The sequence below is a fragment of the Prunus persica genome, chromosome G6 (genome assembly GCF_000346465.2).
Source record: "Prunus persica cultivar Lovell chromosome G6, Prunus_persica_NCBIv2, whole genome shotgun sequence".
Lineage (NCBI taxonomy): Eukaryota > Viridiplantae > Streptophyta > Magnoliopsida > Rosales > Rosaceae > Prunus > Prunus persica.
In genome coordinates, this window is record NC_034014.1 from 29,384,645 (window position 1) to 29,402,601 (window position 17,957).

The 17,957-nt window shown below is 37.5% G+C and overlaps 5 protein-coding genes across 5 annotated transcripts; 3 read left to right on the forward strand and 2 right to left on the reverse strand.

Annotated features, from left to right (window-relative positions):
* LOC18774946 lies at positions 4,537–5,792 on the forward strand. The gene has a single exon (XM_020566538.1). The coding sequence runs from the start codon at positions 5,042–5,044 to the stop codon at positions 5,456–5,458; it is 417 nt and encodes a 138-aa protein (XP_020422127.1). The 5' UTR covers positions 4,537–5,041; the 3' UTR covers positions 5,459–5,792.
* Positions 6,196–8,391, forward strand: LOC18775124. Its single transcript, XM_007206508.2, has one exon. The coding sequence runs from the start codon at positions 7,312–7,314 to the stop codon at positions 8,314–8,316; it is 1,005 nt and encodes a 334-aa protein (XP_007206570.2). The 5' UTR covers positions 6,196–7,311; the 3' UTR covers positions 8,317–8,391.
* LOC18773485 lies at positions 9,116–12,295 on the reverse strand. Its single transcript, XM_020567549.1, has 8 exons — positions 11,995–12,295; positions 11,770–11,909; positions 11,138–11,244; positions 10,989–11,054; positions 10,455–10,537; positions 10,093–10,139; positions 9,719–9,797; positions 9,116–9,621 (listed from the first exon to the last, which is right to left on the reverse strand). Exons 1-8 carry the CDS (start codon positions 12,058–12,060, stop codon positions 9,532–9,534), a joined length of 678 nt encoding a protein of 225 aa, XP_020423138.1. The 5' UTR covers positions 12,061–12,295; the 3' UTR covers positions 9,116–9,531.
* Positions 12,359–13,642, forward strand: LOC18774836 (DNA damage-repair/toleration protein DRT102). Its single transcript, XM_007205537.2, has one exon. The coding sequence runs from the start codon at positions 12,451–12,453 to the stop codon at positions 13,390–13,392; it is 942 nt and encodes a 313-aa protein (XP_007205599.1). The 5' UTR covers positions 12,359–12,450; the 3' UTR covers positions 13,393–13,642.
* LOC18772557 (zeta-carotene desaturase, chloroplastic/chromoplastic) lies at positions 13,955–17,956 on the reverse strand. Its single transcript, XM_007204927.2, has 14 exons — positions 17,611–17,956; positions 17,311–17,435; positions 16,964–17,098; positions 16,772–16,844; positions 16,562–16,635; positions 16,205–16,309; positions 15,782–16,026; positions 15,598–15,685; positions 15,449–15,491; positions 15,188–15,344; positions 14,920–15,048; positions 14,709–14,781; positions 14,436–14,600; positions 13,955–14,344 (listed from the first exon to the last, which is right to left on the reverse strand). The coding sequence occupies exons 1-14, from the start codon at positions 17,744–17,746 to the stop codon at positions 14,177–14,179; spliced, it is 1,716 nt and encodes a 571-aa protein (XP_007204989.1). The 5' UTR covers positions 17,747–17,956; the 3' UTR covers positions 13,955–14,176.

Below are 17,957 nucleotides of genomic sequence, written 5' to 3' on the forward strand. Positions count from 1 at the left end.
TTTATGAAACAAAAATAATATTATTTTATTATTTTTAACTAATCACAAAGTAACACGTGAAGAATTTATCACACATAACATATTATGATTGATCTAACGAAATAATACTATTCTTATTCCATATAAGTTTGTCCGGTGGAGAAGGGTGCAAATTTTGAGGAGAGTAAAAGTAACTGATTTTCAACAACAACGAAAAAGAAGAAAAAAGTAATTGATTATAAACAAAGGGGCCCACTTGAGCTGAGCTTGATACTCAACCAAAACTTGCGTTTTGGGTTGGATCAGAGCAGACCATTGCTCATACATGCGTAAATACGGAAATCCGTACGCTGTCTGTGTGTCATGTAACTGAACTGGAATCAATTTCATCTTTGATTAATTTGGTTTGGTTTGTGTGGGTAGGGTCGACCGTCGACCCATCAAAAACTCAAAACACTTAAAACACACGCGTTGTTGAACAAATTGAAATGATTAGCCATATTTGTATCCTAAAAAATGAAAAGAGAAATGATTAGCAATCTTTTTAAAAGAAATTATTAACACTAGCTACTTTTCCGATACTTAAATAAATTCATAACACTTTTTATGTATGCGCATAATTTAAATTTTCATCCAGTTTTATGTTTTTAATTGTTTATTTAGTATAGTAGATATGCTGTTAATTGAGTTTTATCTGACATGCCTGCCAGTGCCTAGTACCATTTGTGGTTCATATAAATACAAAATCTTATTTTATTAAGCCAAATCACACAGTTTAATGCACTAATTTGGCATTAGAAAATGCTGACTTTCAAGGAACGCATTTGGAAAAAAAATCCAAGATATCATCACTCATCATCATTCCCTAATTGAGGAAGATGGAAGTTAATCTTCATTCTAGATGATAATAACAATTAAACCATTTAAAAAATCTAATTGCCAGTCAAACAATGTTTTATTTTTAAATATTAAGTGCCAGTAATTCATATTTGTTTGTTTTTATTTACAGTTTTGATGGTGGTTCATTTTCATAAGAAGAAGAAGAAGAAAAATAATGTGATAGGATAAGAAAAGACAGTGTAGATGGGTAGGAGTTTGGACTCATATTCATGTGACTTTGTCAGGGCCACACAGTTACACTGCATATGCTCTTGTGTTGTGATATCCTTTTCAAACTACCACTTACTGTTTTTTATTTATTTCTTCGCTTATTGGCCTCGTGGGTTGGCTTGGCTCAGCTTCCTTGAGACTGGGAAGATTTCAATTCGTTCAAATGCATTATTTTCCTTGAGACATGATGAGTAGCATGAGCCACCTAATTTGAAAATCAGAGATTAAATAGAAGCTGCAACTGCAAATGTGCGTTTATTATTATTAATTTCTTAATTTAATTTAAAGAAAATCTGAGTTAAATTCCAGAAATCATCTATTCTGAAAAATAAATATTAAGGTCATGGATATCAGTTGGAATTACAACAAAAACACTGGGGTCTCTCTGTCTCTCTGAAATATGATAGAGGACATATAAAACAGAAGCGACCTGTATTTGCTTTATGTTTAGTCAAACTCCACATCTTTCCACTCCATTCATGAAAAACAATTGGACAGTGTTGATAACTGTATTGTAGACATATACCAGCCTCAGTCGCTTCCATAAACGTACGTCACATGCATCAACGATTTACAATCACATACATATACATTTACAAATAATATGTCAGAATCCGAAGACTAGCTATTACCTAAGTAGTTTGGTTTCTGTGCTTAACTGGAAAGGGAGAAAATATATCATTCAAGATCCTGGATCTCTAGACACAATATCTTGATGATCATGTGTTCCTAAAGAGCCAACATGATTGAACCAAGGAAAAGATTGGGCAACGTGGTTTAGCCTGGGAGTGATTGGGCAACGTGGTTTAGCCTGGGAGTGAGGGTACAATCTCTATGCACAACCGTGTACTATTGTATCACTGCATTCAGAATCTTTATTTCGTTCCTTCACATCTCTATAATTCAGCTAAATGTTGTCTGCTTATGGAGTTGTTATACTCAGCTACTAAGTCATTTTAGGTAAAATGAAGGAAAACGTAGCTATAGCAAACTTGCTATCTGATTTTCTATTTTGGAGAATTCCCTATTTGAGTTTGACGGCTCTCTACACTTAGAGAGGAGGAGAGAGAAATTGAGTCTCAGATCAAGGAGTCTTATAACTCTCTGTAATTAATTTAAAGCGTTATTAAGGGTATCCAAGGACTGAGCAGATATATAATTCCAGCAACAAAAAACAATATTTGGCGAGAGATCGTCCGTCCATATATATAATAATAGACTTAATTATGTATTACTAGTATAAAAACAGAGTAAAGAATTCGAGTTAAAAAACAGAGCAAAAACAGAGTAAAGAATTCAATTTAAAAAACAGAGTAAAACAGACAAAGGTATAGTAATACATAATTAAGTCTATTATTATTTTGTTCAAACAAAGCCTTTTAAGTACGTGATGCTTTGTGCATGATGACTTTTCTGTTATATTAATGATGAAAAAGAATAACATTATATATATATTCAACATGAGGAATTTCAATATTCGTAGTTTGACTAGTTGATGTTGAATCCATGAATGCCGTACACATAACAGTCAATAATATACGAAAGGGTGACTCCAAAACTCAAGCCAACCAAACTACTTTGGGATTTTTAATTATGCTTTCCATTTCTAAGTCATTTTTTATTTTTCATTTGGACCTTTCGCAAAACAACAACCCACAAGCTTTTAGCTTTAAAAAATTTAAAATAAATTACAACAAACAGATTCGAAAATTTAGTATATGAGTTTAAGCCAAACTATCGAACATGTGCATTGGTTAGCTTTGACCCATTTTTTGTGGTACAAGAATGAGCAATTTTATGGAATTCCTAATTTATAGTATCCCCTAAGGTGTTGAAAGAAATTTATTTATCAAATATATGATTTTGAGCGAATGAATAATTATTTTTAACTACTTAAACTGCATACTTTATACATTTCTTCAAAAACTTTAAATCCTAAAACATTATCATTTTGATTATAAATACAATATTTTCACACGTAAAGAATCATATTCAACATAAATAGTATATGAAGACTTTTAGGCTTAGACTTAAACTTAAACTCATATTCGTGCACACCTTTGACCTTTCTTTTTTTTAATATCTAAGGACCATTTTGTAGTCAAATTCAACAAAAGCTGATAACAAGACACTAATTGTAATATGTCTCTAGATCAATTTTTTTTATTTAAAAAAAACTGTAATTTATCACTTTACACTATGAACTATTAACATATGCAGATAACCTATCGGCTATCGCTTCAGCCCTCAACCCTTTATTATTATTATTTTTTAAAAACTTTATTTAATTTTCCGTGATTAATAAAAATCAGTCATCTATAATTGACCTTAATATGGATTTAACAATTCTCATATTATTCTAGTGACAACATTGCTGATAATTAAACGAAACGACTCCCTCTTATTAAAAATGATGCATACAAAGTTAGCGAGAATAAAATTCAATCAAAGCGCCCACAGATCTGCTACACTATTAACAGCCATTAGATTTAACGAAAGAAGGTTGCATGGGTAGGTCAGGGTTGTTGTAGCACCACGTGGAATCTAATCTATATATATAAAGCAAAAGGCAGAGAATGGTGAAACATTTAAAATACCAGAAAATACCCTTGGATAAGGCAAACATTAAGAATTGAAATTATTAATTAAATGAGGATAATATGGTAAATTCACACTTTTCATATTAAAAAAATAAAAATAAAAAGAATAATAAGATAATGGATCCTATTTTTATGGACCACAACTACCCATTATCTTTTTTAATTCTAAAATAAATTTAAAGTTAAAAAAAAAAAAAAGCCTCTCGCAGGTGCGGAAGCGCGTGCAGAGAGGCTAGTATTAATTATAACTCTTTTTTAAAATTTTAAATACAGATATTAATTATAATGTGTTGAAAAATGCATTATAATTTTTCTGAGCCATGTTCTAATTTGGTATGGATAATTTGAATTTGGTTTGGTGTGAGCTAATTTGGCATGTGTGATGTTTGGAGGTTAGGGAGCACAAGTAGGGATCCTATGTTCTTGATCATTATATTTTTTGTTTTTTGTTTTTGGTTTTGGGTTCCTTGGAGCATGTTGTTGCTGAGCAAACCAATATTGGTCAACATAAGTCAAGGGCTCAAGGTTTGGGCGTAAACCTGTTTAGAAATGAAGCTAGGCCTTACCAAATTGTTTAGCCCAAAACATTTTGGCTTGGGTTAAGCTTACTTTGAGATTGAATTCGTTTGGGCCTACTAATAAATTTGAGCCCCAAAATTATATGCCTAAGATCGACCCACTTCTATTATCGTTATGTTTTGTATCCATTTCATTTGAGGGATTGATTTTAAGTAGTTTGCTATAATGACTTTTTAGTTATTTTGGCTAAAATTTGGAGACTGTTTTGGATATACTCTTAATATTGTGTTTGAGAAACCCCCCTCCCTATATAATTTAGACCATCGCTTACATTAAAAAAAGTAAATTAATCCCTTGCGACGTTTGAAACTAGCTGAATCACAAAATCTGAATTTGTGTGAATATTTAATATTTGTTTGGCTCATCCCATGTAATTCAACACGTCTTCAAAATGTTACATATTCAAACAAAATTTATTTTAAAAAAGAGAAATGGACGAATCTACCAATAACAGGAAGCCACGCAACTGGGCAAGTGTAATGGTGGAACTTCATTGGGTTTTAATGGGAATATCAATTGAGTGTGACCCAAACCTCTAAAATAAAGGCACATCAACCGCACCACCCCCCAAAATTAGGGGCCAACCACCGTCTTCAATAATATAAAAGCAGATTTGAAAAAAAAAACAAAACAAAACAAAAAAACAGGTGACAAGTTGTATCCCAATCTTTAAACAAAAACGCAGAGAATAATTTTATTTATTTATAAAAAAGATTGAGAGTTGGGCATTATTATAGTTGTGTTTCTCCGATCTGCAATTTTCTTGTTTCAAAATGAGCACGAGCGCTGTTGTTCTTCATGCCCTAAACAACTTGACCGTTACCAGATTCGTGGAAGACGCGACGTCGTTTGAGAAATGCAGCAAGGAATGTTTCGGTGCGCTTGATGCGGATGGCAAGGGAGGCTTATCGAGGGAAAAGCTCCGGGCAGGGTTTGGTAAGCTGTTGCCGGGCATAGGGTACGTGTCGCAGCCCAAGGACGAGATCAACGTTCTGCATGATGCGATATTTAAGAGATTTGATGCGGATCAAAATGGTGTGATTGATTGTCATGAGTTTAAGTCCCTGTTGATGGAGACCATGCTCGCCGTGGCACGAGGGATCGGAGGTTCGCCGGTTCTCGTGGCACTTGAGCATGGCAGCCTCCTTAGGAAGGCGGCTGAACATGAACAAGCTCGAACATCCAACTAGAGAGATGAATTCATATGATGTTTGTATGTTGTTTTGCCATACCAATCCAGATTGTAAATAATTTGTGCTCTTTACCGGTTTTTGCAATTTCGGAATATTTGTTCGATTTATTTACAGCTGGTAATATATATGCAGCACTCTTAATTTGAAATTTCTGGAAAACGTCTGCAAATTGTTGTTGTTGGTTTGGTTTGGGCCCTAATCCCTTTCATGTTATCCTACAAAAGAATGATCTGCAAATTATTGTATTGTAGTAAACTTTAGGTTAAAGTCTTTCAAGACTTTACCTATAGATCCGTTTTCACATGAATTGTGATCACTTGGTTTTATGTCATAATGCAGAGTACAAAATGCTATTTTGCTGGCAATGCACAAGGTAAAGTCACATATGTTAGAAATAAAAAATTAGCTGAAATGGTTGTATGTATGCACCGGATGCAAGTGAAAGATATGCACACACATCCGGTACATACACCAGAATAGCCAAGTTTTTCTTCTTCTAGAGAGTATTTTTGTTCTTTTCAATTAGTCTTTCAAAAGAAGAGTGTTCTTTTCCATTAGTCTTTAGAAAGAAGAGGCCGAATGGAAAAGTCAAAATAGTTAGCAGAACTATAACCTTTGTTTTTAGATAATTATTTATCTAGAGATGTATAAAAACAAAAGTACAAATGACACATGGGAGGTCTTAATTTCTGGTTTTGACGGAGGTAGGTAGGTTAATTGTAGGTAAACTAGATATTGGAAAAGAGGACCAAATCCAATCCATGCTCAACCCAAAAAAGAAGAATGATCCTTGGCTAGGAGTTCGGGATTATGCTGGAAATGTGCCAAACAAACAGCATGCAACCCAAGAGACCTTGCCCTCTAAAATCTGCCTCAGAAACTGCACCACGCTACTAGCTAGATGGAAGCTACTAGGTAGAGAAACTTGTTTCATCCTCATTAGGCCAATTTTAAACACACTTATCGGCGATGGAAATATAAGATTATCAGATGTTGAAAATCAAAGCAAAAGAAGAAAGAAAAAAAAGTAATGAAAATGAAAATTTCTGATTTTTGTGTATTATATAATGGCAGAGGTTTGGTGTCTACTATCTACTAGGCATGTTGCAGTTGGTTTGTCGTCATCTATTCTCCCTCCTCCCCAGAAGTTGATGGATGAATGAAACTGAAGCTACCATACAAAAGTGGTTGGGGACTCTTTCTCCTTTTCCCAAGGCCCCATCTTCTGAACTCCTTTTGAGATGGCAAGAGGAAAAACAAATTATTATAGAAAAGGACTCACTTGCCCTCTAAAAGTAAAATTAAAATAAAACCAAAGTCACCTGCAACTGTGACCCAGAAGCCCCCAGTGCAACCCAGCTCACTCCCATTCCCATGACCATTAGAGAGAGAGAGAAACAGAGAAACAGAGAGATATATTTAAAACTCTGTCAAAGGCGCAAATTATGGAGAATATAACATGAATGAACTGTACGTGTAAGGCTTAGCTACTGGTGCTGATGATTGTGATGATGGGAGCCTTGTAACTTTCATCATTCAAGATTCAAAGCACAAGCACACTTTTGCCACAGCCCTAAGCCAAAAGCTCTTCTTATACTACTATAGCAAACCCTCAAATCCCAAACTACCCATCAACACCCACCCAAAGACAAAGCCTTTACGCCTCCAAAACTCTCTCTCTCTAAATCTTCCACAACCTCTCAAATACAAAACTACCCATCAATACAAAGCCAAATGAATATATAATCAAACCTCCAAACACCCCATTCATACCTCTCTCTCTCTCTCTCTCATCAACTTAAAACTTCCAACAATTCTTCAACTGCATATGGTTTGAGTAACAAGCAGCAATGTTGGACACCATGATCCCAGCATGTTTCAGCCAGCCCAACACACTCTCAAGCAGCTCTCAAGTGCCCCAAAACCTTATAACCTGCATATATCAAACTCAGCTTTGTAACTCACCCACATATCTCACTCTCACTTGGTCCAAAAACCTCTTCTCTCACTCTCTAACCATTCATGCCTCAGACTCTTTTTCCATCACCATCTCCCTCAACCCATCAACCTTCTCATTCTTCAGAACCAAACCAGGCTCCAAATCCATCTCTCTAACCCACAACCATTGCCAAAAAATCAAGCTTTACTGGGACTTCACCCGGGCTGACTTCACTCACAACTCGGCTGAGCCAGAGTCTTGCTTCTACATCGCCATTTCTTGCAATGCCAAAATTGAATTCTTTCTTGGGGATCTTTTGGACGAGTTCACTCGGCGGTCAGGGGTAGTTGTGACTCACAAACTCAGCCAACCTGCCCTGTTGTCAAGGCGGGAACATGTGTTTGGGCGCAGGAATTACATATCCAGAGCTCAGTTCTTGGGGTCAAAACATGAAATTGGAATAGAGTGTAGCGAGGGTACACTCAAAGTAAAAGTAGATGGAGTGATAAGCCTGATTGTCAAAAGGTTGGCTTGGAAATTCAGAGGCAATGAGAGAATTTTTGTTGGTGGAGTTGAATTTGAATTTTACTGGGACGTGTTCAACTGGGTTAATAATCATAACGGTGCTAATGGGAATGGTCATGGTGTATTTGTTTTTCAAGTGGGTGATGGTGGGGTGTGGCCAGAAATGGTAGGTCCTGAGAAGAGGTTGATGAGGAAGAGCTTGTCAACATCGGCTGCTTCGGCATCAATGCCGTCGATGACTTCGTTGTCCCCGTCGCCGTCATGCTCAAGTGTGTTGCAATGGGCAGAGGAGAGTAGTGATGGGGGGAGAAGTTCATGTTCTTCATCCACTAGGTCATATGGTAGTAATGGGGGGTTTTCTCTGTTGCTGTATGCTTGGAAGAGGGACTGACAAAGCAATGTGAATTATGAACTGACCCTTTATCTATTAATTCCAATCTGAGGAAACGTTTGAGATTGGAAATAATTCCTTAGTGTTGTAAATTAAATTTCTTGCGATTTTCCTTGTGTATTAATTAAAATATATATATATATATATATATATATATGCAAGAGGTGCTTGATATCACTTCTGCTACAGCTGAGCCATTGCACTCTTACTATAATTTTCAAATTTTGAAGTCTATCAACTCATCCTAATTAATAAATATAAAAAAATAAGAAGATAGATTAAGAAGCCAAAATCAAAGCATTACAGAACTATCACAACCATAACCGCAGACACACTGTTACAAGTTCTAACTTTGGATTCTCTAACATATTTTGAAAGGTCCAGTAGCCTTTTTTTAATGCCCTTTACGCAAAAAGCCTGTGACTTTCTGCGCAAGAACATGAGGAGCTCTCATTACCACTTTACTGTCCCTATAGTTTATGTCTAGGCTTGCTTGATGGCTATGTTCCCTATCATCATTGCAAACGTATGCCTCTACTTCTCCCCCGTTGTAATAATCTGAACGGCTAAAAAATATTCATATCTCCTTGGTAACATTACTTGGCAATGGTAACTGTTACGATCTTATTCATAGAGCTTTGACTCTGCAGACTGTCTGCAGTAGTTATTTGCACAAAGTTGGCTGGTAAAAAGCCTGCCACGGCTTTTCAGAGCACATTGTCTGGCCTGATTGACAACACCAACCGACAGAAAGCGCCAAAAATGGAATACAAAATATAACATCCAGTACACATTGGCGTTGGAAGGTCTTTACAGAATTAGACAGAATTTTGGCTAACGTAAATAAAATGCAACCATAAACTTCAAAGCCATATACACAGCACAAAGCAAAAGACCCACTAGTATAGTAGTTTGGATTAATTGCTCCCGTATGCAAGGTCATGAGTTTGAGTCATAGCATCCTTATTGTGTGTGTGAGTTTAATATATTATCGCTCCTCTCAATTAGAAAAGTCCTAAAATATATATATACATATATATATATATATATATATATATATATATATATACAAAGGACAAAGGGTAATGGTACACAAGTCAAAGAAATACCAAAAACAATATGCTAAAAGTAAGGTCTAATTCTAGCAATGGAAGGAAACACTAACAAATGTAAAATGAACCTGAAGCTCCTTCAGATTTCTAAGACTTGCGATATTCATTCGTTGGACCTTCCATAACTAGGCGTGAACAGCTGGCCAATTGCCTCAATTGCAGAGACATTCCAACTCTCAGCATGCCTTACAATCTGTTAAACCAATAGTGGCAAGCACCCATTAATAACTGGCAAAAACACCATAAGTTAAGTATCACTATCCAGCATATAAAAGCGCTTCTGTTCTCACTTTAAACTTATCATCTAAGTCATAGACCGTGCTTCCATCAATGCTAATGAGAGGCCTCCACGGAAGTTTCAGGTAGGTCCTGCAGACCAGATGAAATTTTTTAGGCTGAACCCACAGCTAGGGGTTGAAAGGATTGCAGTAAGGTTCACACAATCAGATAGAGAGAATCACTTCAAAGAAGGGGTGGAAAAATGTTGCTAGTCTTAATTTCAAAGGCCAAAACTGACATTGAAAATAAAGGGCAGGTCATTTCTCTGCCCCTATACATTTTAATGCAGTCAAACCTATCGCACCACACGAAATAGGTGGTTTGCTTGCTTCAGATTAGTAATCAGTGACCCTCTAAATTAAAGAACAGTAGACCAAGTTAGAACCTGAGTTTCCATGTTGCTAGCACAAAACTTGCTTCAGAATTGATACCCTGCAGAGAGTCATATTATTAATTGTTACTTATCCAATTGAACTTATCAGTCATTACAAATCCTACTGAGCTTAAAACAACTAAGAAAATAGTCATGACAAAGAAACTTTTAAGTGAGGAAAAACGCAAGCCACTCCTTCCAAGAAAGATAAATTTCGTACAGAGTTCATATGTAATTAACTCAGATTTGTCTGCTCTTGGCTTCAAATGAAGCACACATTAATCAGTTAACATGCTAAATGTTGCTGTGATATATCATATATATCTTAGATTATAGTACTGAAATCCAACTACAATCCACTGAGAAATGACTACCTTCTCGATCTTTTCTAATCCAATTGATGGAGATTCAAAGAAAGGAACAAGCAATTTCAAGTTGCGAGAATACAACTCCTTACCTAAACAGCCAAAGACCATGCAAATTAGAGGCTTCATAATTCTCACATAAATTAGCACACAAGGAATTATTGCACACACTGTCCAAAATTTTTACAACCAGGGAAGGGACAAAGAGAGAAGTGAGTGGGGCAAAACTTGATCATTGGATCAGAATCTAACTATAAGACAAGCAAACATCTTTTTACATGTGTATGTGCGTGTTCATTACAGTAGATAGTACCAGTGAAACAAAATGCAGTTACACAGTTTGGTAACATCATTAATTGAAGGAAAACTGAACAGTTTAGAAAGATTTAATGGGACAATGGTTGCCTTTGGATTTAGTGTGGACAGATTACAAGTTCTCTCTTTTCTTTTGGAACTTGGATTACAAAAGGCAAAACTGACACACTGCTTCAATGTTTTCGATAAATTATGCCGAAAATATGCTATTAATAGACATTTTCTCACCTCGAAATCTGATAGTTGGATCTTCAAAGATACAATCTTCAGCGTAGATTGCAGAAGTGAAAATCCCTATTTGCAATGGAAAGTAAGTTAACTACATAGAGTAGAAGAGAGAAATAACACAGGAAGGTGTCTCTCAAAGAGTAAGGTACCTGTAACAAAATACGCATTCTCGTAATCAGATTTGAGAATCATTAAAACTTCATCAATGCCCGAAACTGAAAACTCATCTCTCCCTTTGTCACTCACTCCATTCAGTCTGCAATGTATTCATCAAATTAAATAACAGAAAGCTCAAGAATTCAAATTCAAATTCAAAGTTTTAGGGCCCATTTTATAACCTTTTCAATTTCAGTTTTTAGTTTTCATTTTCCATTTTTTGTGCTAGAGTATATAGAGAAAAATGAGAGTGAGAATGGGAGTGAAAATGAGATCGAGAGAGAATGAGAGGGGAGAATGGGAGGGAGAGTAAAAAAAAAGAAAACAAAAACTTGAAAGTGAAAACAATATCAAATAGATTTCAGTTTTTTAGTTTTGTTTTCACTTTTGGTAGTCCTTCCTCCTCTCTCATCTTCCCTCTCAATCCTATCTTCACTCTCATTCTCATTTCCATTCTCCCTCTTTAACTTTTTCCTTAATATTCTAGCATAAAAATGAAAAATGAAAACTAGAAACTAAAATTGAAATGGTTATCAAACGGCCCTTAATTTTTAATTTTTCTCCTTGTACATTTTCTGAGGAAACCAAACGGGAAGTGAAGCGAGGGGTAGATGGGAAAAAATACCTGGTTGTTTTGTTGAAGGAAGAGAGAAGCCTGAGAAGCTCAGTGACGCCGCTCACAGCGATTTTCAAAACCTGTGGGGTGTCTCTCTTGTGATTGTTGTTATCCGGTGCGGCTGAGGAGCATCGGGTGCCACGGATTGTCTGGCAAATGAACGGTCATAAATGGGCCAGAGATACACCAACGCTCAGGAATTCAAGTGAAATTGATAATTGAATTCTACGTTACCTTGGACTGCAAGAGCATAGGAAGCCGTACACTTGCAGTGCAACTGTAACACAATCCTCCCGCCATTGTTTTGGCGGGTATAGATTTCGCCAAGTCTGTTAAATACAGTTGGAGAGAGAGAGAAGTGCAGGGGTCGGTTCGGGTCGGATGTGGCGGGCTAAAACCATAACCGTTAAAACAATTTTGGGTTTGGAGAAATTGGGCCTATTGCGTTGACTACCAAACCACCGAGCCCAATGAACCCAAGATGTATGGGCCCCGGTTAAATTGAAAACGTATAATTAAACGCATCTAAACGTGACACGTGGAAAGTAAAACAAACAGTGAGAATGACGAAGACTGGGTTTCTCTCGTTTGGTCCAGATTCATCTTCTTATTATTCTCACCGATCATCATCAGTCTCTCTGAAACGCAAGCTATTGAGTGAGTGAGCATCTTCTTCAGCGTAGCGAAACAATGGCCGAGGAAGCGAGCACTAAGCGCCCACTGAAAATCGTAGCAGGCGCCGACTCCTTTGGCTGCTCTCTCAAAGATGCCTTAGTCTCCCACCTCCGCTCTCTCAACATCGACGTCGAAGACCTCGGTACCTCCTCCTACTACTCCATCGCCGCCGATGTCGGCCGCCGCGTCTCCTCCTCCTCTGACGGCGCCGTCGAAACCCGCGGCCTCGTCGCCTGCGGCACCGGCGTCGGAGTCGCCATCTTCGCCAACAAGTTCCCGGGCGTGTTCGCCGCCACGTGTCTCAACCCCTCCGAAGCCCAAAACGCTCGCTCCATCAACAACTCCAACGTCCTCGCCGTCTCCGGCATGTCCACGGCACCGGACTCCGCCATCGAGATCCTCGACACCTGGCTCAACACCCCTTTCAAATCCCCCTGTCCCGCCTCCGACTCCAAGCCCTGGCCTCCAGAAATCGAGACTTTTCTCGACAATTCGATTAAAGAAATGCCCAAAATTGGAGCTGAAGAAGAAAAGCAAGCAGCTTTGGGTTCGGAGGAGGCTTCTTGTACTCTGTGTTGTTTGGTGAAGAATCGGAAACTGAACCCGATTGATATTATTCCTGGTGGGTCGATGAAGATTCTGAGAGAGACTCCAACATCGGCGATAGTCAGGTTCAAGGCCGGGAGCGTCGAGCCTGCGCATCACCACACGTTTGGGCACGACTTGGTTGTGTTGGAGGGGAAGAAGAGCGTGTGGAATTTGACGAAGAAGGCGAGGTACGATCTGGGTGTTGGAGATTACTTGTTTACACCAGCTGGGGATTCGCACAGAGTCAAGTACTATGAGGATACTGAGTTTTTTATAAAATGGGAGGGCCAGTGGGATATGTTCTTTGATGAGGAACTTGAGGCTGCACACAAGGCTGTTGCGCAGGAATTGGAGAATGGGTCGAACTGAGAATAATCAATGGCAGTTTGGGTTGTGGAAATTTCAGTACTTGCTGGTTGTGTTCAAGTCTTGAAGAATCAGATGATGCTTCATGTGTTATTAAGTATTTTGGGGATGCTTGTTCAATATGGTCTCTGTAATGAAGTGCTACTTACTAGTATTTACCGTAGTTTGTGTTTGAATAATAAAGTTGTGTTCTTGATGTAGTCACACTTGTGGTGCAATATTAGTATTATTATTACTTTGGGTTTGATTTGCCTGCTTTTGCAGTGTTGTGTTTCTGTCTGTTCATGGGATTGTGCAGGTTGCTATTGATTTACTAGTGCAGTTGCTTAACTTACTATCTTGCTCAAATGCTGCCTAAAGATGAAATGTGAATTATCAACATAATACGTTGTTCTTTTCTGTATCAATGTTTTCTCATTAGCAAGACAAAGCATAACTGTAGACTAGGTAAGTTGCCTCATTCAGTTTTTCCTCTTGAGCTTTTAAAGGAGGCCAAGGTATATTTTTGGATGGGATGTGTTAATCAGACCACCCTGCAATGTTCAATGATAAACAGGAGCTCTCATTCCTCACAAAGAGCACAAAATATGCATATTACATTTCATCATGATCACCAAATCTACATTCTTCTCATAACCTTTCTATACTTTTATATGATATAAACCATTGTAAAGCATTTGATAATAAACAAAGTGCACTTGTGTCGAAGTCACCGCCTGTCTCGACGACATTTTGATTTGAGGTGGTTTTTCTCAGTGCTAACTAATGAATCACAAATGAAAATGTGTTAGACAAGACTCAGCTCATCAGTAGTGTTAGCAGCTTTTGCGTATTCCCCAGAATCTTGGGCTGCAAGCTTCTTTCGCAATCCCACCAGCTCTTCCCCAGCATCACATATATACGCAGAGGCTTGCCTGCCAGACAAAGTTGCCCCTTCCATGCTGTCTATATAGTCCTGTAAAAGGTACATCCATTTAGACTTTACAAACTTGACAATTTCCTTTCATCATTCTTCTTCTATAGCAAAATCAGTTGCATAAACTTACTTGTTTTGTGTATGAGCCTGCAAGGAAGAAATTTTTTACAGGTGTCTTCTGATCAGGTCTAAATGGATCTTTGCCAGGTGCCTCCCGATAGAGAGATTGCCCAATTTTGACAACAGATGACCAAGTGACTTCTAAACCTTGGGATGATGGGAATAAAGCCAAAACCTTGAATTGAAAATTTCAAAGTTCAGAAATTGATGTTTTTATCGATTTCTTCTAACTGCAGATGAACTTGCTTAAGGTATGAAAATGCGCCCTTAATAAACTAATTACCTGCTTCGTCACTCTTGCTATAATTTCTTCGTTTGGTAAAGGCATGTAAGGATCACCTGGTGTCAAAACACATCTGCAAGAAGAAGAAGCATCAGAGCTAAGTTCAAAATTGTAAAAGTGCAAATATTTCTGAAATACAAAGATGGTCAAAGGATCAATAAACCTAAAGTTTGAAAAAATGTGATAACAATAATTCACATGTTTTCCTTACTGGAGGAGTGAACCTTGTCCCTCAATGTAGTAATCTTCCGGAGAAGTAAGTGCTAGGTCCGCAAAGCAAGAGAAATCTGCATCGGGAGTATAAAGAAGATTATCTAATCCCAAAGCTTGCTTCAATTGCCTATCAAACATAAGTATCCTTGTCCATTAGTCTTGAATAAGTGAAAAAAAAAAAAAAAAAAAAAGATTTCTACAAGGTCCTTTATACAAAAGCAACCCCTTTCACATGACAAGTACTTCAGTATGTAAGGGAGAATCACCTTGATCGTTCTAGATCTTGTAACTCTGTAACCCAACCGTCGTATCTAAGTTGCACAGTGACAACAGGAACTCCAACTAGCTCATAAATATTATTGAAAAAATCCCATTCCCTCCACTGAGGCGGAAGCAGTCTCTTGATTCCGGGTACATCACACGCTGTTAACAAACGAAATAGTTTGAGAGAAAAACTTAATCAACCAAAATCGGAAATAGTATTTCGAATTAGGAAGGAAAAAAAGCAGCAAAAGTAAACCACAAACCTGCAACATAAGCGTCAGCTTTCACAATTTTTTTATTAGTAGCCTGCAATAAAAACAAAACATTAGGTATTTACACTGAGGAAGCCCAAGTTCCACCAGAAGCATCTAAATTCAACACAATAAAAGTAGCAACATGATGAGTGCATTACCTTGGACATGGCAATTCCTGCGACATATGTTTCTCCATCAGCAGATTGATCATACAGTATCTCTCTACATCCCCACCTAAGATGAAACCTGTTACAACAGAAAAAGAGATTCCAAGTGCTAAAAAATCAACTTATATATGAGAAATATAAGAACAAACATAAATCATTATCTCATCATTGTTACCTGCCCCCCTTGTCAATAATATACTTTCTGATGGGGCCACTTAAGTAAACATCTGGAGAACCCTTGAGCATGCGTAGCAGGGAAGCCTCAGTCTTTGTGGCAAACAACGTGAATATAGTGAGCATACAACGAGCACTAATATTATCACAGTCAATAAACCCAAGTGCATATGCAACAGGATCCCACATCCTCTGGATACTCATTCGTGTGCCACCTTTGGACAAGAACCAATCAGAGAAGCTTATCTGTAATTAACAAGTAAGATTTTAAACAGTTACAACAACTGTGTGAAAAATAATAACTACTTAAAATTGAATTATGTACATGGAGAAAATGAACTGCAGAACATTCCCAGACAACTTTCACAGGTACACAATATGAATGGAGACCAAAATAAACGATAACGATAGCTTTGATTCTTACACTATCCAAATTCCGTACATCCCTCAATGCTCCATCTGGATCAACCAGAGCCTTTACAACTGGACTTAATGCAAGAGCCACTGCATTCCTTGCTTTATCATAAGTCTGCACTTGAACAATAGTATACAGGAAACCATTAACAGAAATCTAATTGAGCAAAAGCTCCATTACAATTCGGTTCACTTCCAAGAGGAACTCTAAATGATAACAAGGAAAAAGACATATGAATATTTTTCTTTTACTGTTTTCCTGGTTCAAGGCCAAAGCAATGCTGCATTCTTTATACTGGTATCCAAGGTAATGAGACATGACAATGCTTGCAGTAAACCCAGTAGCAGTGGCAATGGGAAAACCTACCTTAATCTGATTTGTAGACAAAAATGCAAGAATCCCATGTATTGGTGCTCCAATTGGGAACCGAAAATCAAGCTCTGCGATGGAAGATTAAGTAACAGATAAGGTACATTGTTTATGAATAATTCATAAAGAAAATTGTGACATACAAGATAGAGCATGGCTAGAAGAAGAAAGATTTATGAGCAAATAAGATCAAGCACCAAGACATACCACCAATGTTACCCCCTTTGTTTACAAAAGTGTGAGTATGATCCTTGACAAGCAGATTTTCGTCTGCACCCACCTGTTTAAGTGGAGATCCAAGAATAAAAAAAGAATAATAAAGTTGTTTATAAGGACTTTTCCCAGAATATCAGGATCACCCAAATGTCATAGCAGTTCAACCAAGCAATATTTGTTCACCTTTTTCATTAATCGGAAAAGATTACTGTAGCAACCGAAGAAAACATGGAGTCCCATTTCAATGTGGTTTCCACGCTTATCAACAAAGGAGCCCACTTTTCCACCAATGAAAGGCCTTGACTCATATATATCCACCTGCAGAATTTACAAAGAACACATGTAACTAATTTCCTAGAAAGAAACAACCTAGCGGAAAATCTTAAGTGAGCCACTGAAACGTTTCAGCCAAAGTTTCCAATTTTAAAACTTTAATTCATATACTGAAGTAAAAAAACTAAACTGAAAGAAACATACAATTCAGACATAATTGTGAGCAGTCGGAGGACTAGAAAATAAATTGGACAAACCTCGTGGCCTTGATCCAAAAGCTCAACTGCTGTTGACATGCCTGCAAGCCCAGCTCCAATTATAGCCACTTTCAGCTTGGGACCTCGGTAGTGCTCAGGTTCAGCTGGAAACAACCCTTTTGGAGCTGGCAGAGTAAACATTCATCTCAGAATACTAACTTAATAGTGCGCTCAGCACCAGTTTCCTCAAATTCATTATAATTCACCGAAAGTAAGAATACCCAGAAATCAAAAGAGATTGAATAACAATAAAAAGAGAGATAATTGTCAATTTGAAGCTAAAAAAGATGGGAACTTTACCATTTACACTCATATCAGAAACATTTGTGTCCAGAGAAGACCGAACGCAGATGGAGGAGGACCTCTGAGTTCTCACAGGAGCCACTAGACAGCGACCGGTTACTGGAGCTACCGGTAAAAGAACCCAAGAAGCCATAGATTGAAGCTTATAAGATTCAACAACTTAAATTGAGCACTCTCTCTCTCTCTCTCTCTCTCTCTCTTAAGCAGTAGTGGTTTGTGTAAAGAAAGAGAGAGTGAAATGAAACTAGCTTTGAAGCATATAATGGAGAGAGAGAGGAGGTATCAGGAGTGGAGGAGATGCTGAGGGTGAGAATTTGTCACGTAACTGAGACTGAAAAGAGAGC

Excerpts from the sequence above, each read along its gene's own strand:
- LOC18774946 (XM_020566538.1), top strand. The coding sequence starts at position 5,042 with ATGAGCACGAGCGCTGTTGTTCTTCATGCCCTAAACAACTTGACCGTT.
- LOC18773485 (XM_020567549.1), bottom strand. The coding sequence starts at position 12,060 with ATGGCGGGAGGATTGTGTTACAGTTGCACTGCAAGTGTACGGCTTCCT. Across the intron at positions 11,910-11,994 it reads CTATGCTCTTGCAGTCCAAG|ACAATCCGTGGCACCCGATG; the intron begins GTAACGTAGAAT and ends TTCATTTGCCAG. Across the intron at positions 11,055-11,137 it reads GAATGCGTATTTTGTTACAG|GGATTTTCACTTCTGCAATC; the intron begins GTACCTTACTCT and ends CATTGCAAATAG.
- LOC18775124 (XM_007206508.2), top strand. The coding sequence starts at position 7,312 with ATGTTGGACACCATGATCCCAGCATGTTTCAGCCAGCCCAACACACTC.
- LOC18774836 (XM_007205537.2), top strand. The coding sequence starts at position 12,451 with ATGGCCGAGGAAGCGAGCACTAAGCGCCCACTGAAAATCGTAGCAGGC.
- LOC18772557 (XM_007204927.2), bottom strand. The coding sequence starts at position 17,746 with ATGGCTTCTTGGGTTCTTTTACCGGTAGCTCCAGTAACCGGTCGCTGT. Across the intron at positions 16,310-16,561 it reads TGTCTACAAATCAGATTAAG|ACTTATGATAAAGCAAGGAA; the intron begins GTAGGTTTTCCC and ends GTTCAAGTGCAG. Across the intron at positions 15,492-15,597 it reads CAGGAATTGCCATGTCCAAG|GCTACTAATAAAAAAATTGT; the intron begins GTAATGCACTCA and ends TTTTTATTGCAG.